Here is a 27,219-nt window from a genome sequence, read left to right on the forward strand (position 1 = left end):
ATGGAAATAAAAGACTGTGACAGAACAAATTACTTTAAATGATAAGGTGCTCAGAACAAAGCTCAATATTGATTTAAGCAAAGAACAGCAGGCAGTTTTTGTTAACTCCAAATAAATCAATTCATTTTGAATTAATTTTACTAAATTAATTAAATACTGATCCATGTATACAAACCCAAAGCATCACAGAACACATTTAATATTCAACATAATTGACAAGAATGGAATGTTCATTTGCACAATATTTCAAGAGAAATGGCAATTACAGTTATTACACTGTTTTGAGGCAGCGGTGGCCTAAGGGTTAGAGGAGCGCCCTTGTTGCCGAAAGGTTGCCGGTTCGATTCCCTGGACGGGCAGGAAGAATCTGGGTGGGGAAGTGATTGTCATCACTCACCCAACACAGCTGAAGTGCCCTTGAGCAAGGCACTGCACCCCCAACTGCTCCCCCTGGAGCTGCTTAGTGGGCAACCGTATAAGACTGTGGTTGTACTGGTCAGCTCCCAGGTTTGATTGTGTGTGTGTGTGTGTGTGTGTGTGTGTGTGTGTGTGTGTCCCTGTCTGTGTGTTTCTATGTGTGGGGCGTTGCTGAAAATGAGCACTTGTGCTCAGCTACTACCCTGGGTAAATAAAGGATAAAAAAGAAATGCAAAACCCATTTATGAATTACATTACTTTTATTTCTTTAAGAATGTTACGGAATGTTTCCACACACACATTGCCTGTTGGGTGCTTCATAGATGCCAGCTTCCATGCGTCCTCAAACATCTCCTCAGAAATGTTCACGCCTACATTCCGGAAGATCTTTGCAATCTGGGCAGAATAAGGCATAAGCATCCAAAAAATTATAATTTGTCTAAATCTAGTCAAGTCATGATTGTGGGGGAATTAAGCTGTGTTTACATTGCAACTGAATTGAATTCAGTTCAGCTTTATTTTGTCTTCAGATTTGGATGGCTGTGTCACAACCAGGCAAAAGAGAGAAAACAAAACAAAGGAAACTAGAAAAAGTGCCCTTCCGGGCACAGGTCTCCACCAGGTTATCCACAGATCCGTGCAGTTAGAGGTAAAAACACTTTTCGGCCAGTTATAGCGCCACCTTGAGGCTGAGTTGAAATTGTTCATGTGGCATTTCGTCCTCGGCCTAGTGGGAATGTGGGTGCACAATTTCACGGAAATCACGCGATGTGTTCATGATTTGCAGCATTTTGTTTGAAACTGAGCACTCCTGTGAACTTTGGAAGCCAATCTTAACCAATCAGGATGGAGTCTGATAAATCTGAAAGACCCGTTTCGTTGAATGGCTCTAGAGAGACTGTGTACCAATTTGCGTGATGTTTGGACAAAATCTGTAGGTGTACTGTGCAAAAACTTGTTTTGCACAAAGCGGTCTCCTGGTGGCGCTATAACAGGCCGTTCTGGAAAGTTTGGGGCAGAGGTTCATGGTTGGCATCCAGGGAGTGTGTGTGCAAAATATGGCATCGAAAAACTTGTTTTGCACAAAGCGGCCTCCTGGTGGCGCTATAACAGGCCGTTCTGGAAAGTTTGGGGCAGAGGTTCATGGTTGGCATCCAGGGAGTGTGTGTGCAAAATATGGCATCGACCGGGTTAACGGTGGCCGAGATTAGCTGTTCACGGACACACGGACACACGGACACACGGACGGACACGCGGACGGACGGAGTGCAAAACATACTCTCCCCACATGCCTTCGGCCTGGTGGAGACAAAAAGTGAAAGGCCTACTCATGCATCTACTCCACACTTTGGTGCACTGTTACTGATGCATGACACAGGTGCACAACTAGTAAACTACTGTAGGTATAAATGAGGTTTTAGGTTTATGTCATTGCTAATGTCAGTCCATAATGTCAGTAACATTTTAGGTAACCATTTTAATCTCAATAAACAAGATTCATAACTGCGGTGGGTGGAATTATGGATCTGCTGGACTACCTCATATTTTGTGCGGGGGCTGAAGAAGTGTTTTTCTTGGATGCCCTGTACGGAGTGCAATGTGGGATGCAGGAGCTCTGCAGCCGTGGCCTGGTCACCGTAATTACTATTGTCACAGATGCGTTTCAGGTGCGGAGCTGGCAAGTCAGTACGCACTGTGGGAACGCCATAGGTATGGTAGTCTAAAATGGGGAGAGAGAAATTAAATAAATGCTTGTCAGAGGAGACCATGAACTTGGTGGCACTTTGTAGTGGTGCTTGAATTATTGTGATCGGCATTCAGCACCATGAAACATGAATTGGATAAGGTCGCTCTTTGCATGATGCTGACCTGGTCTAGGTCTAGAGCGGATACAGAAATGGTGTGTGCATGTTTGTGTGTGTTAAAATCTAATTATTATACGGAAAACAGATGTAGACCACATCCCACTGGTTAATTTGCAAGGAAAAATAGGATTTCCACAGGTACTGCGGAAAGTCTGGTGACACAAGGTTTTGATTCTACAATGTCTTTAGTGACAAAATTTGTAATGTATGTATATGTATTTTACAGATGAGTTCAATATTAGTCCTCTACATCTGACTCCCTACAGTATATAGGGAGTAGAGATTTGTGAATTCTGACAGGTTTTCTTTAGTGGAGAAACAAAATGTTATTTTAACCAATCAGTATGTTAATACAAATGTATTTGCATGGATGTTTGCACAAGGCAAGCCTCCCGGCTCCCACTCTCACTTACCTGTCATTGGTGGGCCACCAACAACAGCACGGATCAGGGAGGAGGAGGTGACGAAGTGGTCTGGCACAGTCTTGGGTCGACTGAGGGTCCTGGGGGTCTTAAGTGACCTTCCTACCTCCACAGTCTCTAGCTCCTCTGGTTTAAGCAAGGCCTCAGACTCTGTGGGCTCCACTGAGTTGGTGAGGCGGTTCCTCCTCATGTTGGCCGGGGCTGTGCTGGTATTGCGCTCTGGAAAAAAACAGTAATAAAAAGAGTAATGATGAATTTTGTGTAGCCCTTGACAAGAACACATCTGGCTTCTAACTCCATCAATGCCCACACTTCATTAAAGGTATATTCAGTGATTTCACTCAAAAAACCTTAGGTTTCGTTTTTGGCTGTGGGACCCAACCTTTCGTCCAATCAGGATAGAGAGTCAAAAACGAAACCTAAGGTTTTTTGACCCCCAGGGGTTAACTGGGGACAGGAAGGAACTCCTTATATGGCCAGCACACTCTATAGTAGGGAGGATTATCACAACAAAACAAAAAAATAAGTGATATTTGAATTAAGTGAAATCACTGAATATACCTTTAAGTCTGATTCACAAACAATGACAAACTCACAATAGACAATTTAGAAAACTACAGCAGTAACATAAAACAAGATATACCCTCTCAATCTTGGCTAATCCTCTGTTGATATATTGATATTAATGCTATTGTAAGTCCTCTCTATGCCAAGATCCTGCTAACTTGCTGAGAGCTCAAATATTACAATTTAATGCTATTTATTTTGCAGAACTATTACACATCTAAAGCTTGGGATGAACTGTTTGTATGTGTAAGAAAAGGATGATGGTTCCCTTTGACTACCTACCCCCATTGACCATCACTCACTCAGACAGGAACACTCACTACTTGTGATGATGTGTTGTTCTGTCACACTGATGGGCATCTTATCCTTCCAGTTGAGGAAGTTAGAAAACTCCAGGAAATTGATGAGGCCATCCTTGTCCTGATCGCAGTAGTCAATAAGATCATCCAACACTTCTCCACTCAGGTCCAACTGGAACTGACGACACACGTACCTGAGGTCCTCTTTGTCGATAGCACCCTTCCCATTCTATTGAATGCACATGTGTACACATACACAACATTATGCGATCTGTTCTTATTGGCAAGCGACAGTCTTTTTTACACCCAATTTAGTCGTTGTGCCAAATGATTCCTCCCCACACACATGTCTTTGTTGTCACTGCTGTCATCCTACTAGTACTGACTCACCTGCCAGTGAGGAGCCCCCACCAGGAGCCCCCACCCGTTGATGCCACCCTAGCTCATAGGAGTATACACTATACAGTGAGAAATATCACCCTCACCACCCGGCTTCCCTCCCCAACCTCCGTGGTGGTGGGCAGGGACTGGTGGGCGCCACCCGAGCGCAAGTATAAATCAGGCTATAGTCAGACATTCTGTAGTGTGAGTGTCCACAAATGTGTTAGTATCACATATATTAGTGAAAGAAGTGACTGTATAGTGTACACAGAGCACCAATGTGTCAGAATGATCATTCTGCCTGTAGGGAATACATTTGTACCATGTCATAATGCGTGAAGGCCTGCAGCAGAGAAGGAAAGTTCTGGAAGTTGACCTTCTTGAGGTGTTGTCTTACTGCGCTGACCAGACCACGCTGTCTGTCCTGGCCTTTCTTATACTGACCCGGGTCAGCAGAGTAGATCAAGTCTCCAGCACCTGCGGAGGAAGAAGAGGACAGGTTATTGAAAAACGGTGTGTGTGTGTGTTTTTTAAATGATAAAAAATGATACCTAATTGTACAGTACTAGAATGTGGCTGCTTCTCTGTTTGATGAATATTTAGCAACAAAAAGACTTTAAGATATACCAAATTCATCTGAAGGCAGAAGAATTCCAAACGTGTGATCTGTTGGCACATTCAGTGTGTCTGCTGCCCTGTAAACAGTGAATGGAGTTAGTGATATATACTAAAGAAAAGGCGGCGATCCGAGCACTCAAAAGGTAAAAAAATGAGGAGAGGGTGGATAAAAATAAATGTAGCCTACTTTATTTAGAAAAGTTAAAATGAGGCAACATGTTTCGACTCAGAGTCTTCATCAGGGCTAGTAGGAGTTAGTAATCATGATGGCATTCATTCTGATCAAAGCCACAGAGTTACTATGACAAATCTAACTTTGTGTCAACCAATTACATGTCACCTATTTTGTGGATGCATCTTGTTCCTACCAAATACAGTCTACCATTCATTATCAATATAAGCTAGCGACAGGAAGATGCAAATCTGCATGTTGTCGCAAATCGCAAATCTGCATGTCGACACACCCTTTATAGGCAACAATTTTAATATGCAATGGGATGGCGGGTCAATTACTTTAGATTGACCCAAGATCACTTCAGTTTGGGATCAGAGAGTTTTGAGTAATCCTCATCCATAAAATGAGTACTTACTTTGGTGTGTCGTACAGCCACCGGAGAGTTTTGGCAGTCCTGCGGCCATCGCTGTAATGGGGTGTAGGGGCTCCGAACCGGCTGTCTCTACCATAGTGACTCCAGCAGTACTTCCTGTCAATTCGCTCACCTAGAGCACAACAAAACTATTTTGAATGGCCGTGACATTTCACAAAATTCTGCACATTTCTACAAACTTGTGTACGTGTGTATGTATACTGTACTGTAGGTATATTTCTTTTTTTCTGGCAACAAACATACACACACACACACACACACACACACACACACACACACACACACACACACACACACCTGAATGTTATAGGAAACCCAACAAGCAATAGGCATAATGTCATAAACTGACAGCTGTAAACTATAACTATTTGATTGGCTGGAGCTGAGGCTTCTGACAGAAACACCTCAGGGCTAACATGAGTCATTTCCATGGCAAGCACGCACGCACGCACGCACGCACGCACGCACGCACGCACGCACGCACACACAGTCACACACAGTATCACAGTGCAGTAAACAATAAAATGTTCATTGACTTACCAACAAAGTAGGCATTGTGGCTACGAATATAGGATTGGTGTCCCTCCTGTACCTCCTTCTCCAACTGGTCTGTCGTCTTAGGTGGATTGACAGCACCACCTGCACCTACACCTGGACACCAAGGAGAAAATGCAGTTCCAGAATGTGAATTTTATACTTGCCACTTTAATAGCACATTATAACAAATGCTGAATGTTCTGTAATGAAAGACAATGGTTCCCAATGCACTTCCACAGAATAAATGATGAATCATCACACTTTTTTTCTAAATTGTATTTATAATTAAGGAATGTATTGGGAAATTATATCTTGATGTGTTCATACAGTATAACAATTTGAGAAATAATCATTTTTTATGGCCCATGTCTAAGAATCCTGTTGATGTTGCAGATATGAGGGCTTGATTGACATTGTTGGCACGCACCGAATATAACGTCCCATTCCACTTCACATTCGAGGTGTAACACATTGTAAGCTGCTTACGTTTGGTTTAATAAGAAACTTTTAGACTCTTCTGAGATAAGTGCACGACTATAGTGTCATTCTTTGGTCTCATGCTTACCTTTGACTCTTTTCACACCAAATGTGGTTTTGTCAGTGTACCAGTTTGGAAGTCCAAGGCTCTGATCATGTGACCTGCCCAGGGGGGCATTTCGACTGGATGAATACACAGCTTCACTGAGCTGGAGCAACTTCTGTTGGTACAAGGTCTTTTGTGGTGGATTAAGCAGGCTCCCACCCTATTTAATCACAGACACAAAATATATGTTGATTATCAGTACTATAAAACCTGATACTGATACATCATACAAGTGTGCTATGTTTGTTTGTGGAATGAGCTTCTAAAATGTCTTCAATCTCCTACCCCCCCCCCCCCCCCCCCTCTCTCTTTCTTTGTTTTCTGGGGGAAATAATCTGATGGGAACTATGCACAAAAACTTTCATCCACTTTTTTACCTTTAAAACTGTGATGTGACAATAAAGATTTTGATTCTGATACAATGTAGTATAAATTAAACACTGCCTCTTCTTATCCATGTGTAATATAATTTCTGTTTGTCTATGTAATGTGCTGTAGTGCTTTTTTAACACTTCTGAGATCAAATTGACATGAGTTCCAACATTTACATTGATCAAATAGATTTAAATTGATCAAATATAGGTTTTGAAAGTGGTTGCCGTGACATTTCATTAACTTAATAGCAAAATTGCCACCATGTGAATATGGTGAATGACTATTTAGGGGGTCCTTGGCATTGAAATGTTTTGGAACCCTGAAATACATGTAGCTTACTTACAGTGCATTTCAGTGTTTCTCATAAACAAACAGAGGGCCAGCTCCAGCTGTATACTTACAGAGAGTGAAGTTCTGGTGTGGATGCCATGAACTATAGTTCTGGCAATATCAGGATCATTTGCTTTCCCATAGAAAACTCTAATAGCTCCTGGTTGTGGTCGAGTGGTGTTGAGGATTTTCTTAACCACTGGTGGAGTGGAAGGCTGCAAGGTGAAAATATAAACATATCGTTTAAAATATTTTGCCCCAGCTGTCTTAAATCTGGGGCATCAATAGGCCTACCAGAAACGAATTTAAGTAGGCCTATCATTTAAATAATTTAAAGTTTAATTAATAATTTGTCATTTCATTTCATTTCATGCACGCACGCACGCACACACACACACACACACACACACACACGCATGCACACACACACACACACACACACACACACACACACATATACACGCACGCATGCACGCGCGCGCGCACACACACACACACACACACACACACACACACACACACACACACACACACACACACACACACACACACACACACACACACACACACACCTTCTCCGAAGTCTTATACAGTTGAAGTTGAAGTGTACTTGAACGAGAAGTAGGCCTACTAGAGACTGATTCCCTATAATGATCCTCTAGTGCCGTTCAACAGTTCCCACTGATGTTGCCCACTGAGGCCCCTTTTCCACCGGTTGGTTGGTACGGTTCAGTTCTTTTTGGTTCTAGTCCATTAGCCAGAGCTCCAAAATTGGAACGTTAATTATGAATTGAGTGGGCAAAACTATACTAGATTGTTATCACCATGAAACTTCCCCAGTTGATTACTTACACAAAGACAATGATTTATTGTATTACAAATTTTACATTTTTAAATATGCAAATGAGGCATTATGTAGGAAAATATGCAAAATAATAGAAAATATGAAAAAGCTACTACTGTGGAAGGGTTATCATGTATTAATTTACTTGTATTAATTTGATCCTATAAACAATTTAATATATAGGTCTAGTTTTTCCCACCAATTTTGGAACTCTGGCTCATGGACTAAGAACCAAAAATAACTGAACCGGTTCCCATTGGGAACCAACCGGTGGAAAGGGGGTCTGAGGGATAAATTCTTCATCAGCTATTCTCACAAGCATAGACTTACCCTGGGGATCTCTTGTAAGCAGTCCTTAGTTCTGTTCCCTACTGGTATCAGTTTCCCTGCCTGGTGGGGAGATAAGTGAAACTATTTTTCCACAAACAAAATAGTACAAATTGTAACTGCACAGAGGTTGGGTTCATCTTACCCTAAGTATGTTTGGAAATATATCCCTGTATTTCCAGGTGCATGTTGTATTCCTGTCTATCAAAGTCATCTTGAACGCATACCAGACATAAATAGAATCCACCAAGCTAGCTTTTATCAGTTCTTTCTTTCGTTCTTCTTTCTTTATCTGCCAAGAACCTTTGATAAATGACCTTTGATCATTTGGCTATGCTTGCATTACCTGTTGCAGTTTCTCGCAGTGGGATGCATGTTTATCAGTAGCCATAGCAACCAGAATCCAGGAATGTTTAGGGGGTGTTTTCCTGGATAAAATTACCCAAAGAGATTAAACTAGATCAAACTTAACATTTATAACATAATAAGCAACAATGGATCATTATGACATAATATTTTTCTCGTTTTAAAGAAACCTGCATTCATCCATGATCCACAATTAGTTTACGCCTCTAATTTATTTGAATGAATCCATACTTTATTGTTTGTATTCTACTCTTAAGACTGTGTAGACACTTTTTGTTTAGTAAATGCACGTTAATTGGGGAAGATATTAATCTGTGATTGATTGGTCTATTGGTCTCTACTGTAGGACATTTCAAACCTCTAGCCATGTCAGTTCCAGTCTTCCGAGCTGTCATCTATAGACAAAACAAAATACATAGGGATGGTTGAGTGACGTCACAAAGTAGGATTTATTTTCTCCCAGTTGAAAAATACGTAATTTTTCCAAAATGTTACAACCAGGTTGCGATATATACAACGTTGCATTAATGCTCAGCTCAAGACAAAACTATGGGCTAGCAAATAAGAAAAACATAGCAAAACTCACTTCTGTGAGTCAATCATGTTGTTTATGTTATTGTGCAAAAAATTTCCATACAAAAACAACAACACTGCATCGTATTTCTTCTATTCCTGTGGAAATCTTCATGAACGTTGAATCTTCGAACTAAAGTTATTTTTTTTCTACGGTACCTTTTCATTTCCCCTTCATTTCCTCGATGACGCTTATAGTTGTGACATCGCTGATACATCCTTGGTGTCCTTCTTGTAGTATCACTGTCATCATCATCCTTCGTAGAATGCAAAAGGGGAAGTTGGAAGAAGTGGGAGAGAGTCATCGCTATATACCTTATGAAATCTAACGCCAGCGAGCCAGATAGTCATCTAACTGTGAATAAACACTGACGTGCCACTGATATAATATTGGTAAATCATCCAAGTTCACTCGTTTTCATCTTTTGAATTGGTGAGTAGCTAACATTAGCCAGCTAGCTAATGGCTATGAGGAGGGCTCCTCCCGATGCTAAACAACGTTAGCTAGGCCGAATCTGTTTTTCTTTTTAGCTCCTGGTAGCAACAGTACAACGGTCACACATGTCAGCGTTGTTTGACATTTAGACGAATGGCTCGTTTGCGGCCCATATGTTCTGCTACCTTTGTATAGTTATTTGAATGTAAGTGTTGTGTATTTGTGATTGCAGACGTCAGCGACGCACACTGCCCCTACTTAGCATTGAGCAATTAGTTGGCTAACCAGGTAGCCGTTTTTTGCTAGCTAGCGTTATGAGTTAGCTGTACACACCCAAACCTACATGTACATCAGTTGTGTTGTAACAGCCGATCTGAAGGGAGTATAGGGGAACGCTTTATGTGATGTTTAAATCCACATGAGTGGGATTACGTACATTTGAAGGTTTTGGTGACCCAAAGAGACAATTTAGCCATTCTTTAAAGGCCATATAAACACCTTCCTTTCCAGTGTTTGCTACTTTTCTCGTCTGAGACAGTCAACAACATAACAGTGGCTGTTTGTGTTTGATTTAAACCAACTGCATAGTAACTGTTCTGTTTTACTTGCTGGTGTGATTGGCAGATATCAAGCCCTATGACATATTACGCATGGGAATAGTTTGTAACATGTACCCCTTTTCTAGACTATGGATTTAGTCTACTCTACAGGCTCAAAACTTAGTTTAAACAACAACTTTGTTACAGTTAGAACTAATAGCCACACTTGTGATATACGTTGAAGCATTATTGTAAATGTATTACAAAGCCTGTTACTGGGGAAATGCAAGTGTAAAGCTGTGGGTCGGTGAAATTATGTTTTCTGTGCATGCTCTCTTCATTTATTAGAAGAGAAAGGGTAGAATGAGAGCAAATGGAAAGACTTGTTGGAAAACAGGTTAAATGAGATAAAAAAAAACAATACATGCTGTCAATACTGCTAGCGTATGTGAAACAGTGAAAGTACATTGTATTTAGAACATTAGCATCATTATGCAGGGGTGTGTAGCTGTAGCAGGTTGTCTCTCAATCTGATAACCATCTTGTAATAACAACTCATTGTGTATAGCTAGTTAATTTACAGTATTGCACTGTACTAATTACTGCCATCCACTGTCTGTCTTGTCGGTTATTTAGAGTGACTCCTCACAGTACATCTGCATCCAGAGGACGAGACCAGGGTGCATGACATGGCAAGTAGAGGAGGAGCAACACGACCCAATGGGCCAAATGCAGGCAACAAGATCTGCCAGTTCAAACTTGTGCTCTTAGGAGAGTCTGCTGTTGGAAAGTCCAGTCTTGTACTTCGCTTTGTCAAGGGCCAGTTTCATGAATTCCAAGAGAGCACAATTGGAGGTATGTACTGTAGTAGCAGAGGTAGCTTCTGTCTGTGGGCCCTCTGTTAATGAGCCGGTTAAAAGGTTAATGTTACCTTGTTTTAATTTATGGGGGGTGAATTAGAGTCAAGTAGAAAATATTTAGCTTGTAATTCAAGGGGAAAGAGCAAGCAGAGAAGGAAGATGTGAGAGTGTTTTTTGCCACTACCCTCACCCTGCACCTAGTATAAGCCACTCACTCAGTTGATCAGTCGGCCTCTGTCCACAATTTTCAAGCAAAGAGATCTGGTCACAGATTCAGGTTGTAATAGAAAATTGTGAGTGAGCAATAATTTGTATTAATATTAAGGTGATTATGGCAGTGAGGTTTGCTGTCTGCTGCAGCTATGGGGATGGCACTCCAATATAGCAGTTACAACCTGTTATTGATGGGGATCTGTTCTTTGTAAAACCATGCCACTGATTTGATCATTTGACTCTTGTAAAGAAGCTGAACCGGGCTTAAGACCGATTAACACAAATCCCTTTACATTGGCTGCTTCAACTGTTGTTTAATGTCAAATTAATTTCACAACTTCACATTGACTAATCAGACATAGCTGATTACACCAAGCGGTGCGAGAAGGGTTTACACAAATAATTTTCAAGGCACAAAACAAAACACCAGAAGTGTAATGCACAACAGAAGACAAATGTTCGCTCAAAGCACCACCTGCAAGTAAGTATATCTGCAATAGACATAACTGATGTAACATGTGTGTGCAGCGATCAGGTTGTTGCAAAAGACCACCAAAATAAGTCAGCAGAATGTCTATCTCTATTCTCATGAAATCTTCAGAACAAGCAGACCGGCAGAACCATACACCACTGTAGAAAATGGAACTTACTTGTGGACTAAGGCACAATGGACCTCAATTATGAAATTAAGTGAGAACACCATCATCAGAATAGTATGTTGATTAAGTCTAGTTGTGTGATCTTGGGCTGTTTAAGATATGTTTTGAGACTAGGCATGAGTTATAAAAATATGGAATACCGTAAGCCAATAATTTTTTTATTTATTAAAAAATAGTTTTAATCGGATGTGCCTACCGTTTAGACGGTGAAGGCATTTTTGTCGCGTTTTATCACACAAGACGGATCGTTTCTGTGTAATCATACAGTAGCCTAATAGTGGCAAAGGATCTGTTTATAACTGGTGTCGTTACTTTGTTCTCCTCCAGCTGCCTTTCTGACTCAAACGGTATGTTTGGATGACACAACAGTGAAGTTTGAGATCTGGGACACAGCTGGTCAGGAACGCTACCACAGTCTGGCCCCCATGTACTACAGAGGTGCTCAGGCAGCCATTGTGGTCTACGACATCACAAACGAGGTGAATCTGCAGCTGGCTTATTGTCTCCACCAGGCCGAAGGCATGGGGAGAGAGTATGTTATGCACTCCCTGGATGCCAACGACAAACCTCTGCCCCAAATATTCCACAACGGCCTGTTATAGCGCCACCATGAGGCCAATTTTGGCAAAACACATTTCTGTAGATTACGCATACACATTTTATTCAAACGTCACACAATTCGGTATACACTATCTCCATAGTCATGTGATCAACACGGATCTGCACCATTTCCCATATTCCATCCTGATTGGCTAAGGTTGGTTTCCAAAGCTCACATGATCGGTCTGTTTCGAACAAAATGCCACAAATCACAAACTGTGTGCAATTTCCGTGAAATTATACACGCACATTTCCACTAGGTCGAGGACGACATGCCATTTTTCTTTTCAAATCAGCCTCACGGTAGCGCTATAACGGGGCAATTTTTGCCAAACATCACACACACTCCTATCCTTCTGGTGAAGACCTGTGCCCAGAAGGGCACTTTTATAGTTTTTCATGGTTTCATTGTCTCCACCAGCCGAAGACATGGGGAGAGTATGTTTAGCCCTCCGTCCGTCTGTCTGCGTGTCCGTCCGCTCGTTACCAGCTAATCTCCGGCACTCCAGAGCGATCTGCGTGAAACGTTGCATGCACTCTCCCTAGAGGCCAAAGACAAACCTTTGACCTGCATTTTCCACATCTGCCTTTTTTAGCGTCACCAGGAGGTTGACTTTTGTATAATACATTTTTTGATATTACTCCTCCAGATTATGTCCAAAAATCCCGCAAATCGTTCCACAGTATCTCTATAGTCTTGTGCTCAAGACGGATCTGTTGGATATTTCATATTCCATCCAAATTGGCTAACATTGGCTTTCAAAGTTTGCAGTATTGGCCCATTTTGATTTTAAAGCCTCAAATCATGAACGTAGCATGCAATTTACGTGAAATCTTTCACAGACTTTCCTACTAGGCTGAGGAATATATCCCACCCTTTTCACATTGGCCTGTTATAGCCTTAGAGTATATATGAATAGAGACGGCACCCGGAGGAAACCCTGAGGCGAAATGGACATAGTGGCCGAATTTGGTATTGCACTTTGGACCCATATCGTGAACGTGTTGGTCCGTTGACTATCATTGCGCACGTTCATGATGACATGTGAACGCTGTTTCATACATGAACGCACGTAATGATAGTCAACGGCCAGCACGTTCACGATATGGGTCCAATCCATATCCCAGAATGCACTCTGCTCCTGAGTGAAATCGCCTCATGCGCTTTTGAGCAACTTAATGCAAGTGGATGGGAGGAGAAATCCGGTGCCGTCTCTATTCAAGTGGATTTTTGCTAAACACATTTTGGGAACAAAATGCCAAAAATCATCCTTTGCCATCAAAGATGTAAGAAGAAATGGCACCCTTTTCACATTGGCCTATTATAGCGCCACCAGGAGGCCACAATCTGACCTGGGCCCCGTGGGGCACTTTTTCTAGTTCAGTGATGCTTCCTGGTCTGAACATAATGCCTATTGCCTAATTCATATTGCATTGTATGAAGGTCTCTGTACTAAAATAGCAGCTCTACAAGCTCATAATGTGTTGCCATTTTTTTGCGATGCAACAAGTAAGTTGTCAGCTTGTTGATCAAGTAGCCTATAAATCTGGGTTAACGGGAACAAATGATTTGCCATGGATGAGCAGATACACTAAATTAAATGTCAACATCACTCTCTGCTATGAACAGTCCTCCTCAGCCACAAAACAATCAAAATGTCTTGTTTGTAGACCCAGGCTTTGGTTCAGTCAAACAGATTACGATTATGTGGATATGATTGTGTCTGGTCCATTTTGTGTGTGTAAAGGCAACAAAGAATTCTGAACATCATTTTTTCTTTGTTTTGAGAATGATGATAATGTCCACATCCAATCTGTTGTAGGCCAGGCGTACTCAAAGGACAATTGAACAAATCCAAATATAAATACCTACTGCATTCCTTCCAACTAGCAAAACATCATGTGAACTAAACATGGGACAGTATGGTCCCTGTTGGTCCAAATATTAAATCATCAGGCTGAGGACTTGATCCAAATGTGCTGAAGATATATTTTCCATTTGACCTATCTATCTGTAATGTTTTAGTAACTCTCCACTCACTAGCATTTTAAAGGTTCATTTTGCATAATTGTACAATGAGCTATTACCAAATATGCATTGTTTGCCCTTAACAGTGGCTGCCCTACATCTTCTAAGCCATCAGTTAATGCATAATGGCCACAAAACTGCCTTCTATGTACAGTAGTATACCGGTAATACAAAAGTGTTATCTGAAACTAATTTGTTCAGCACATCAGTTAATTTAACTTTGTAACGTAGAAACATAAAAACAATAGCACACACCTACACACACATATAAGTAATCATTTGGAGTTCACTGGACTTAACACTTTATAAATTTAGGCATTTAACAGACACTATTATCCAGATCAAAGTCGATTGTATAAATTCTAGTAAAACGGGGTCAACACAAGTGCTACAAAGTAACAAGGATACCAAATCAAACCTAGCAACTGTCTAAACGTCATGTTTAAAATCTAAATCTATTTTAGCTATCTATGTAAATTATTACATATCAAAAATATGCAACAAGAAGTGATGCAAAGAGTGCTATTGGGTGAGGTACAGTAGAGTCTAAAGAGGTGAGCTTTCAGACTGCAGTGGAAAATGGGCTCTGCTCAACTAACCTGTATTAAGATTTAATAAAATTATGCAAAATGAAGGGATGAACTAATCGGTAATCGCGTTGATTCTTTCCCTTTTATGAGAAACTCAAAAAGCAGTGATTTATTATGACTGTCTTTGAAGATCTCCTCATGCAGACATAATGTTTTCTTGTGAAAGCTGCGCAAAGTTAAAAGTTCTCACTTGACATACAGAAGAGGTGTCTTTCATTTTAATATAACTTACTTTTTCCAAGTGGCATATTTCATGAGCATCATCTTCTCAGTTGTATAACAATATATCCTGGACCTAGTTTAGCTAAAGCCAGGCCTGGGTGTTACAAACTTACATGATGGATCCTCATCATTCCTCCACATGGGCCTCGTTGTTATATTACTCAATCAGTTCTTCCTCTTCTCTCCCTTTTCTGTTTGCCAGGAGTCATTTGTGCGAGCAAAGAACTGGGTTAAAGAGCTTCAGAGACAAGCCAGTCCAAATATTGTAATAGCACTGGCTGGGAACAAGGCCGACCTTGCAAACAAACGGGCGTTGGACTTTCAGGTTTGTACCCTTGAATGCTTATTAATAAATCATGATGTGATTGTGAATGCAAAGAAGTAAGAAAACTTTCATCTTTAATGGAGCTGTGTTCACTAAATCCTAAAACCACAGGCAAAACCATCAAACTGTCAATTATAATCTTCATATTGACCATTTCTCTGTCATTATAATTTCAGATTTGGTAGTTTCATGGTATCTGTTTGACTTTTAACAGGATGCACAGTCATACGCAGATGATAACAGCTTGCTTTTTATGGAAACGTCAGCAAAGACATCTATGAACGTCAATGAGATATTCATGGCTATTGGTAAGTGTTCTTGCGTCATTGGTGAAAAAGGGATTGATGTTTGAAATGGTTGTGACAGGTTCCTCAAAAAAACAATAATTATTGGCAGCAATTGCCTGAAGGTTAGAAAAGCAGGCTTCTTATCGGAGCAGCAAGTCTCCTGAAATGCTTTAAAAACCTGGTGGGTGACTGGTGAATGAGTAATCCATCCACACCATTACAACTGAAAGTACATATTGTATGCCACTCTGAGAAATATAGAAAGCAATTGGAGACACTTGCTACAGCACAAATCTTTATCATGAAAATGTTACTTTGTTTTTATTAGCTCTCCAGTTTGCTTGCAACACCACAAATATTCTCTTGCCTGCCTTTCACATACAAGGAAATTACATTTAAATGATTTGACAGATTGCATATTGTGTGGCATATGTCTGCAGTGTTGATGTATCTCTCTTAAATGTGTTTTTGTATTCCACGTGCTGCACGTTTCTTCAGCAAAGAAGCTACCCAAGAATGAGCCTCAAGCTGCTGGCGCCAACAGCGGGCGGAATCGGGGCGTGGACCTGACGGAGACAGCCCAGCCCGCCAGCCGCCCCTGCTGCAGTAACTAACCCCAACCTTCCTTCACAACCCCCTCCTCCACCTCTCCCCTGCCAACTGAATAACACCTGGATATGGGGCTCCTCCTGATCCTTGACATCAGACCTGACCTTCCACCTCACTCCCCTGGAATAGCTAAAGACTCTGTATAGCTGCGTTTCTAATACTTTTGTTGATGTTTTTTTTTTTTTTTTTTTTACTTTACTTTATTTTGTTTTTAAACAAAAAAAAAAGAAAAAGAAGTTATATCAGTATATTGGATGCATGTATCACTACAAGGCCTAAAAACTCATTTTTATCTATTCATTTGGAAGACTAACCCCTTATGAAAGAGATGAGCGAGCAAGTGACAGGCAAGTATGCGATTATGGAAGTTGTGTCTGTGTCTGTGTGTGTGTGTGTGACTGTGTGTGTGTGTGTGTCGGTCTGTGAGTGGGTTTTCAAGGGTGGTTTGAGAAGGCCTAGCTTCACTTTATCAGTTCACAGTGTCATGTGGACTGGTTGTAAATCCTGTTGCCTCTGATACATTTTGTGTGTGGAATGAGTTTTCCATCCAACCAAAAGAAACCAAATTATTCCCATTGTGAGATGCTCTTATTGTTGGCAAAACTAGAATTCCACCTTCCTTGCATCAGATGCATGGAGGGCCTCAGCCAGGGTTCCTATGCTGTTTATACTTAGAAGTATGGAAATAATAATGTCTGCTCTTCAAATGTAGAGTAAAGGCAGAGAAATTCTGTACGTTAAAGGGAATATGGCCCAGTCATATTGCCAAGACGTTGTCACATGTTGACCATTGAGAAAAATCTTAAAGTAAAGTCAAGAAATCTAGGTCTGGAAAGAATATGGCAGTTTAAAAATGGAAACTGTATAGGAGCCCTGTTCAGCTACAGAGCAGTTTGGCAGGAACACCAAGCGCCATTATGCCACAGGCACAACGGGAAGCTGGTTTAACAAGTTTTCATTTGTTATTGGACTACTGCTTCATGACTGCATCATCAAGGCTATGATTGGCTTCATGTGGCACAGAAGTCCCATGTTAGTTTACAGCACTGTTAAACTGGGTAATGAATTGATTTATGATGATCAAAAGAAAACTTAAGACTGTTGGAACATTAAAACATCCTGCTTTGTGAATTGTCTTGCAAAGACTTAAATATATGGGTAGTCCTGTTAATTATTTTTCTTGGTTAACCCACACTGTTACTGTTAAGGTCAGCAATCAGCTTGTGCCAGATTCTTATTTCCTTCAGCGGTTTGTTTTGAGTGGAATACCAACAATACACTGAGAAAATCTCACTAGTATCCATTGTCACAAGTCTGAAGAATATACTCTAATGTTGTTATAGGGTGCAATGTTGCAATGTTGTCTTCTTCCTCTTCTACTACAGCTTGCAGAGCATAAGCTCACCAGGAAAAGTATCTAGAGATTCTGAACAATTGTACAGTTCGATATAGGTCTCCTTTTTTCTTTTTTCTATTCATTCTGGAACTTGTCACAAACTGGTCAAATGTTAATCAGTGGTGGTCTTTTTAGATATATGTAGTATTATTAACAGAATCTTCCCTGGTGTCTTGTTACTTTTCTCAAAGATGGTCCATTCGTGTTCGAGAGGACCTTTTATTGCATTGCACAATTGTTGATTCATGTTTTAATTAATGACTGCCCTTGAATTTTATATGATGGACTGTGTTGAACTTGCTAACCTTCAGCTATGAGCAGGTAGCAGAATTAACTTAACTGGCAGTCTCTTACAGTTCAATGAATTTTAATGATGTAAAACAGCATTACTAGTGATGGGCTGATCAGTTTGAGTGTCTGGATACAAGTTAATAAATCCAATAAATTAGGTCTGTTGTATGTCTTTTCTTGCTCTAATCAATTAATGAAAAATACAATCGGTAGATGACACGTTTCCATTGGATAAGAAAAAACACCTGTCTGAACTCTGAAGTGAGTGGTGGTGCACTGCTTGTACTGTACGTATGTTAGGCTCTGCAACAGTGACACTTGGTGGTGACAACGTTACTTCCGTGCTCAGATCCAGAGACACATTGCTGGACAATGGCCAATAAAAAAAGACTACCAAATTTCCCACATTAAACAAAAGAAGTTTGTTTTGCCAACCACCCTGCTATTCAGCTAGTATGATGCATTCTGGAACCAATAACTGGAAGGATGAATCACAGCGGAGCTGGATGTACTGTGTGTACAGGACAGCATATGATCATCAATCATACCTACACCTATCGGTGTAGGTATGATTTTGAGCAAGGCTACAGAGTACAGATATAGCCTCAGTGGTTTCCAAACATTTTGGATCAGGGCCCACTTGAAAACCTTGAAAATGTTGTGACCCACACATCTGAATCTGACCACCACCTTATTTGTGCATGGGCTGTGTGCATTTTCAGACCATGATTTACTGTATTTATCAATCAATCGATTGTGGAATGGAACTAATGGTATGCACTTTATGGTATGTACAGTGGTTCCCAAACTTGCAATATCATCACAGCCCACCAGTGGGAGGAATCACTGCTCTAGACGCTCTAGTCTACACTAGTCACTGTCAGTGACTACTGACTAGTGACTCATGCAACCGGGATCAGTGAGTCCGACTCACTGATCCCTGTTGCATGAGTCGACATGTAGCAAGAATATTTCAGAACATTCATTCATTCCTGAATGAGGGATCTACAGAAATATCTTAAGACAAAGGAATTTATCATGAATGAATAATCTGAGCATTAAATAAATGACACTCTTCAACTTGGAAATGCTGTACCATAGTAGTTATGTCAAGCTGTTTTTCAGTTTTTTTCTTTTTTGTGTATGTTTTTTGTTTCTTTCTTCTGTTTTTTGTTTTCATTGATTCATATGTTTTACTTGTGTTCGTTCATTCTTATTATTTGGTGTAAAAAAAAAAGAAAACTTTTGAATAAAAAAAAATGACACTCTTGCCTGGACAAGAAGGTGTCCTCAATTGCAGTACTATGCTATTGAAGTCCATTCCTGTTTGCTTCATTTTGTTGCAGACCTTCCCACAGAATTGTTTCCCTCATTTCCCTATAGCAACAAAAGCACTTTTGTGGCCACTTTTATTACTGCCTCCCACCATAGCCATAAATTATAGAGACACTGTATAATAATATAATACAGTATATTGATTATATTATACAGTATATATCACATACCCTGCCTTTATTTGAACTGGGTAAGTAAAATAACAGGGTGATAAACTTGTGCTGACTACCTGGTCAGCTGCCATATCAGGGTCTAACCAGAAACCTTCCGCTTCCCAAGCAACACCTCCTGAGCCACTGCAACCCCTGTGACTCCTATGTCCAACATGGATGAAACTCTGGTAGGCCTACTGGAGTTCAAGTTTTGTTATTAATAATTCATTATTTTTACATAATTCCTGTGTATTTTTGACAAGCATCAACAGCAGTAGTTAGGTTAAGTGAATTGTATCTCATTGAATTACTAAAAAAAAAATCACTGGTTTTGAATGTGGCTTTTACCTACAGTATGTTAGTTACCTAGTGTGTCCTTACTCGTTTAGCCATAGGGAGGCAGTAGCACACTACTGGATACCATCTGATATATTCATTTAACAGAGTACAGACCAAGACTTCTTTATTATAGCACAACATATATTGGAGGGGATCACTTCTTTGATTGTGACATTTTATTTGAGTAATTTCACTGGAAACCCCACTATCACCATTTCCATTGTGTATATAATTGTAGGCCTAATGCACATGGATAGATCGATGATTAGACTTAGACTGTGACAATAATGCTTTATGTATGGTATCAGTTCTGTCTCTGATCCCAAATATCTACTTTTGAGTTCATACCATTTTCTTCAAATTATCATAGGCCTGCCCTACACCAATTAAATGTATTGTACGCACCAAAGGTTTTCAAACACAGTTTTTGTCTTTTTTGCTATGGTACAGTATGTCTATTGGCATCAAATTGGAAGGCCAGCTGCTTTATACTGTACGTAGCCTAATTCGATTAGGGACCACAAATAAATGCCACCTTTACTGTCAATAAATATCAATATCACTGGAGAGTTTAAATGGGCCATTGTCCCTCAGTATTCCTTCCTGGTTGTGTTTAAAAACACAAGGTGAGACCTCCTGAAAGTCATTTCTGATGCCTGTTGTGATCTCCATAGCCAGTGTCACCTGTCTCACCTGTCAACAGCAACCCTGGGATGTCGCTGCCATGACAGTCTCATTACGGTGATAACTCTACCGGCTGAATATATTATGGTTATTTTCCTCATGGTGCTATGATGGTTGCAGCATTCCAGTGAAGTCTGAGGGACATCATGCTATAAATTGGTATTAGCTGTGGACTAGACATTATGAGCTGAAGTTACTCTCAATATTGACGAATATAATTGATTCAATATTGTCAAATTATTTAATGAAATTCCCCTTAATATCGGCATACAACAAAGAAAATGTTGTTATTAGAAGGCTATAGTTGTAGCTTGTCATTCACTGAATAAAATGACCAGAGGTTTTATCAGACTTAAGTGGTGATTAATGATCTCTCTGCACTAACATTTATCTCTGCCAGGAAATCATGCTTTAGGCCCTGTGTGTGTGTGTGTGTGTGTGTGTGTGTGTGTGTGTGTGTGTGTGTGTGTGTGTGTGTGTGTGTGTGTGTGTGTGTGTGTGTGTGTGTGTGTGTGTGTGTGTGTGTGTGTGTGTGTGTGTGTGTGTGTGTGTGTGTGTGTGTGTGTGTGTGTGTGTGTGTGTGAGAGTGTCCTGAGCATGACATTAAACTGCTCCGTTGTAACTACCATCGTTAATGTAGTGGGTGCAGATTTAAGATGCATTTGCAACCTCTGTGGACTGTGTGCTTCAGCAAGCTTGCATACAACAATTACAATTTACAATTTAGGCATTTAGCAGACGCTCTTAATCCAGAGCGACTTACATTTAAGCAAGAACAAAAGCATGGGAATACATCACATAAAAGCATTTATCATGAAACATGCGTAAGCTAAGAAAGTAACAGTGGAATATCTATATAATTAAACTATACATACACTATACATATAAACTATACATATTTACTACTATGCTATACATAGATGTACTATGGCGTGCTATGACTATATACAATACAATTATAGTGCTGTCTACATAACATGCTATAAGTCTGTGTCAAATGCTATCTAAGTCAACAGAAATGCTATCTAAGGGGTTAGGGTAAGTGCAACAAGGCACTGCTCACCGATGGGAGTATACAAACTGCTGCTTGGTGGACCTTCCCATGAGCAGGGAAGAGAGGTGTTAGACCTGGCCTTCTAGCGGTGTCGGAACAACAGTGGGTGGATTTTGGGCCCATGGGATTAGCCACGCTACCGGGAACGATATGACACCGGGTGGCAATGCAGGAGTGGACTGGGAAATTGTTTCCTCTGGTGGTCCAGCCTGAGACTGGTTGTTGGTGACCGGTGTAGGATGCATTGCATGCCTACACACTACTTGTGCCCATGGAATGCTGGGTGACATGACATTCTTATTGTATCGTGACATATTCCTTGATTTTGTGGATGTAACTTTGCTGCACCTGAACTATTTATGTCCTTATGTATGCAATTTCCTCTGTATGGACATAAATAAATTGTTAAAATGTGTGTGTGTGTGTGTGTGTGTGTGTGTGTGTGTGTGTGTGTGTGTGTGTGTGTGTGTGTGCGTGCGTGCGTGCGTGCGTGCGTGCGTGCGTGCGTGCGTGTGCCTGTGTCTGTCTGCCTGCCTATATTCTGTCTGTCCACTGCTAATCTCACATACCACTAGGCCGATCAGAATCATATTTCTTCTACATGCTGCTAGTAGGCCAAATAACTACATAATCACATATTTTCAATGACAACTAATTAAATTATAACCATGGAGCAAACATCCCTCCAGTCTTTGGAATAAGCATTCCACTGCTACCAAGCCTGGAAGCCAATTACAACGCTCCTGTCTCTCCAGATTATTGGGATGCCAGAAATAGACAAATGCAAACTTGCAGGTTTTCCAGTGCAAGCCAATGTTAGAATACGCATACATTTACATACAGCATGTATGTAAATGTTCACATTCAACTCAGTCTGTCTGACTCAGTCTTCAACAGCCCCATTTAGAGTGTCTGTAGAGTGCCAACAACTGGCCAAGCAGAGAGGAAGATGGAAAGAGGTTGACAATGAATGTGTATGAGAGAGAGGGAGTAAGACAGTAGACAGTGTACTGTACAACTGGTGCTACACCTTCATGGCTGTACAGTGCAGAGATTTAACTGCATACAGTAGGCCTAGACACCACTATTTTACTGTATTACAACATGCCTCATTACATTGTGCTTCCTGGCAGCATTGCGCTATACTGAGCACAGCTCTTCTTTTTTTTACCTTTTAACCAAGAAAGGTCTGAAATTACTTCAGAAAACAATTTTACACAAAACATCCATTAAAACCACTGAAATATAATTTCACTGAAATGATGTTGATATAAGCTTTAACCATGAGCATACATCCTACAAGATGAAATTGCATGCCAAGTTTTGAATTTTTTCACAGGGCTGAGAGAAGGTTATATGAGGACACTGCGACCTTCTAGCCAGCAGCACCTAGCCTAATGCCTGTTGATCTTTATTTCACTACATCCAGCTCACACTTTCTCCATATGTTTCAGATTAAAGTAATTAAAGTCTTCAACTGCCACTCAGATTTGATTCACTTGAGGTAAAATTGAGAAAGTACAGGCATTCGTACCGTCCTGTAGGGCGTAGGCTGATATATTGTTCCGTCACTGATATGGAACGATTGCCTTTTACAAGTTCCCTGTCCATATAATTTATTGCAGCCTTCAGATGTGTTCACACTTGAGTGCTCAGAGCCGCCTGGTCAGACACGCTCTTTCATGTGTTTATAGCTCTGGCTTATTCATCAGGGTCAAAGTGTCCGACTCGCTTGAGTGACATCTGCTTGAGGCGATAATTAATGGCTCCATATTATTGATGTGGTCATCATCTGGTCAAGGAGATCATAGGACGATTAGGTCAATTGTGTTCACATGCAAATGAGGGTCATCAAACAACCTCTGCAGAAGGATACTAACACTGTCTAAAGTGTCCACAGAAACTGACTCACAAGTCACCATCAGCATTATATGTTCTGTGGTATATGGTACTTCATGTTGAAGTTCACACGAGTGAGCTGTGATACTACTTCAAAAGTAGTATCACAAACTGTTCACTATTGTGATGAAAAGATCAGCTAAAAGTGTTGCAAAGTACACTATCCATTATATATTTATTGGAGGGGGAGCTGGGATGCTGGCGGAGTCAGTAAAGGGTAGGAGAATTTAAGAGGGTTTTAAGAGGGTTTTTGGGGGACAATGTTAGTCAACTGTTATCCTCTGTATTTCCAGAGCATCCAGGTTTTTTCCTGGGTTAACCACATCCACAACCACTATGGCTGTGGGTATAGTCATGGAAGCCTAATTGAGCATATTGACTGGGTATGTTTTGGTATTTTGTTGTATTCTTGTCATTTTGCTATATTTAGTATAATGTAATGAATGAGGGGTAACCAGATGTATTATGTGATCTATTGTAGGAGGAAAACTAACCTATACATATGATATAACCTAACCTACAACCTTTCACTGTTTTTCCACGTACCTTGCCATGTTGTATTTGAGACTGGGTTTGTTGGGCCATGTGCCATAGTGGTGTTGAGGATATATCAGAATCTGAATCAGAATTAACTTTATTTTCACATACCATTTTTGTGAGCCGTTGGGTTTCTCTTAGCTTATTTACAGGTTGTATAGCCGTACAACCAAAGGGGTATCTTTCCCCCCAAAAGAAATGTACACATATAGGACATGTACAGATAGGTATTAATATGTGGGTATATTACTTTATTTATATGCAATCATCTGTTGTGATTGAAATGTTCACACTGTCCTGGATATTAACATTGTTTTGTAAGATAGTTACCATGCAGTGATGTAGCACACACAATGAAAGCTTTCACTGTCTCATCAGAGACAAGGTCACAAATCAATGTTATGAACCTGTAAAGACATAGAAAGTGTGCGCGCGTGCGTGCGTGTGTGCACATGTGTACTCGGAAAATTCTGGTGCATGAGTTACAAAGCTGCTAAAAGACCAGTCACAACATTTTAAACCATTAACATGTTAACATATAACATTTATATTGGGACGGAATTTATAATAGTTCAGAATTAATACATTAAACAGACCAGACCATAATAACAGATATGGTATGTTAGTGGACTAGAACTTTTGATTGCATCCTTAAATGTAGTAGTGAGAGATCCAAGTGGGTGAATGGGTGGGTGGTGCATGTGGCTGTGTCACTTCTGCTCTAAAATTATGGCCTTCTGGCTGCATGGGTTGGTAAGAGTTTGAATAAATCACAGTTGTTTTGAACAGAACTGCTGAGCTACAGTAAATAATGACCTACCCAGAGCAAATATGCCTACCCACAGTAGCAAATTTGAACTTGGAAGCACTCTGCTATACATGAAAGGCAGTGAAAATGTAAAACCCTGGACTGTTTAGTGTCCTTTTAAAAAAATACACACAAAACTATGTTTCAAAAGACACTCTGCCCCAGGGCAGGGTTGAGGCGAGGGTGTGATTACCTCATTGTAAACTTCATGTCTGAGTGGAGTAAAGATGTCAAATCCTTATGGTCTGGAATGTTAATTTAGACATGTATCATAAAGCTGAATCAAAGCCTGTATGTACATGGACATGGACATGCAAGCTAGTTGCCTGGAGTTGCCCTCTGTTGTCTCAAGGGAATTCTTGCCTCATGCAGTTTATGTTCACTCTGTTAAAACATCCTGCCTGTGTGAATTAACCTTTAGGGTTGGTTTTTCTTCTTCTTCCAACTGGCCTTAAGACAGGAAGGGAACAACAGCTGAAAATAACTAAGCGATGAACTTTTGACCAGTTTTGATGACAGAAGGCCCACTGTTATTAAACTTTAATGAACAACAGGGAGGAGAGCAGTTAATAGGCTACATGCGGCTCTACTTTATTACACACTAGTCCTTTTTTAGTTTTCAATGATTCAATAATGAATAATAATTCAGGATCACAACAAAGGAAGGATGTCCGCACAATAACAGTTTACATAAACAAATCATTTATTAAATATAACCAAAATCCAAACAAAACCAACGTGAGGAGGGGTCCCAGGGGGCTGCTAGAACAGGGTGTTTCGCCCAGGGTGGTGACTGCACCACACAGTGTTGTGTTTCTGATGCTTATTCCAGAGAATTCAGGCCAGTCTTGACTCTTTTTTTAGATTAACCTAAACTACAGGAGACTTCATGCCTACTGTAAGCTAAATGACTTAAGAGAAGATTTTATTTTATTTATGTGATCATCGATTTTACGAAGATACACCAAAAAGGAATTTCATATCAATATTCAAGTACTATGTGGAATTAAAAAATAGATTATTTCAGACTAGAGTCACACCCAATCATTATGCAACTCAGACGACGCTGAGTCGACAGCGTGGCCAGAGATGGGAAAAAAAATACAAATACTGAGTCAAAACATTTATCACAATACAAATACAAAATTCGTATATACTATTTTGTTATTTTTGTATTTTGAAAATAAATGAAAATTAATTTTATTTTTTATGGAGGGACAGTAGGCTGACAGGAAATGGGGAGAGAGATGGGGGGGCTGGGACATGCAGTAAAGGCTGGCGGGATCGGGAGTCGAGCCCGCAGCACACTGCCAGACTGGGTTGCCAGCCCCATGTCAGGCCCCATGTCAGAATTTCTTATTCTTATTCTTATTGTCTATTTTTCTATGTTAATGTTCACATTTGAATTCATATTGATCAAGGTGTGCGCCTGTCACAATGTTTTCATATTGCGTGCATGCACATGATGTGCACATGCACCCCCCACTTAAAATAGCACTACATCAGCCTGTCAAGGGGAGAAAGAGATAGCCATCTTGAAATCGCCCTACTTATAAAGGCTCCAAGAAGGTAGCCTCTCTCATGTGGTCAGACAAATCCTACACCAATTCCAGCAATCGAGGATCTGAATCACAAGTCAGCATGTCTGGGGTTAGCCAGTGAAATAAAGCTTCTGATTGGCTGAGAGCTGGTTGGTCTCGAGGTCTGTAACTTGTCAATGTCTGTTCAAGCAATTATTTATTTTAATATTTAATGTTTTGTCTTTGGGCTGTCCATAACCACTTTTTGAGGGCCCCTCCTATACATAGCTTTTCATCACAACACGTCAATGCGGCTGCCATTGACAATGAAAGGAGAATTTAGGTCATACGTGTCTGAACAAATCAGCTTTTTGTGTCAACACAAACATTAAATGCCATTGACAATGAAAAGAACAATGTGTCAGCTTTTTGTGAAATGTTTTCTTTTGGTTATGAATTCATTCAAAGACATTCTCCAGCATGCAGTGCAGTGAGCTTACCTGGCTCAAACGTGCCACAATTTGTTGATTCCAGCTTTATTAGTGTTTTTGCTAGATTGTTTTATGGTCCTCATATTAATTGGCTTCAAATAGAATAAAACTATTCTATTTGAAATAGAATAGTATAAAACTATTCTATTTGAAGCCAATTAATGAGGACCATAAAACAATTAAGCTGATAAATATTACATTTTCCTTACTAAAGGAGAAGGGGGCTCAAGAT

The 27,219-nt window shown here is 40.3% G+C and overlaps 2 protein-coding genes across 3 annotated transcripts; one reads left to right on the top strand and one right to left on the bottom strand.

The window, feature by feature from the left end:
- Positions 1–666: 666 nt before the first annotated feature.
- Positions 667–8,564, bottom strand: efhb (EF-hand domain family, member B; the record flags this gene model as incomplete). Its single annotated transcript, XM_083762175.1, has 12 exons — positions 667–813; positions 1,956–2,137; positions 2,696–2,923; positions 3,592–3,799; positions 4,274–4,428; positions 4,579–4,646; positions 5,160–5,289; positions 5,718–5,828; positions 6,280–6,457; positions 7,074–7,217; positions 8,177–8,236; positions 8,520–8,564. The coding sequence occupies 12 exons, from the start codon at positions 8,562–8,564 to the stop codon at positions 667–669; spliced, it is 1,656 nt and encodes a 551-aa protein (XP_083618301.1).
- Positions 8,565–9,366: 802 nt separating this feature from the next.
- Positions 9,367–18,326, top strand: rab5ab (RAB5A, member RAS oncogene family, b). 2 transcript variants are annotated; one of them, XM_083761557.1, is made up of 6 exons: positions 9,367–9,545; positions 10,724–10,942; positions 12,147–12,298; positions 15,463–15,585; positions 15,800–15,893; positions 16,371–18,326. In XM_083761557.1, exons 2-6 carry the CDS (start codon positions 10,777–10,779, stop codon positions 16,484–16,486), a joined length of 651 nt encoding a protein of 216 aa, XP_083617683.1. In that variant the 5' UTR covers positions 9,367–9,545; positions 10,724–10,776; the 3' UTR covers positions 16,487–18,326. The 2 variants fall into 2 exon arrangements, with proteins under 2 accessions (XP_083617683.1, XP_083617684.1); XM_083761558.1 differs by having other exon boundaries at positions 9,367–9,505.
- Positions 18,327–27,219: the final 8,893 nt, after the last annotated feature.

The sequence above is a fragment of the Protomyctophum parallelum genome, assembly GCF_964188405.1.
Source record: "Protomyctophum parallelum genome assembly, chromosome: 3".
Lineage (NCBI taxonomy): Eukaryota > Metazoa > Chordata > Actinopteri > Myctophiformes > Myctophidae > Protomyctophum > Protomyctophum parallelum.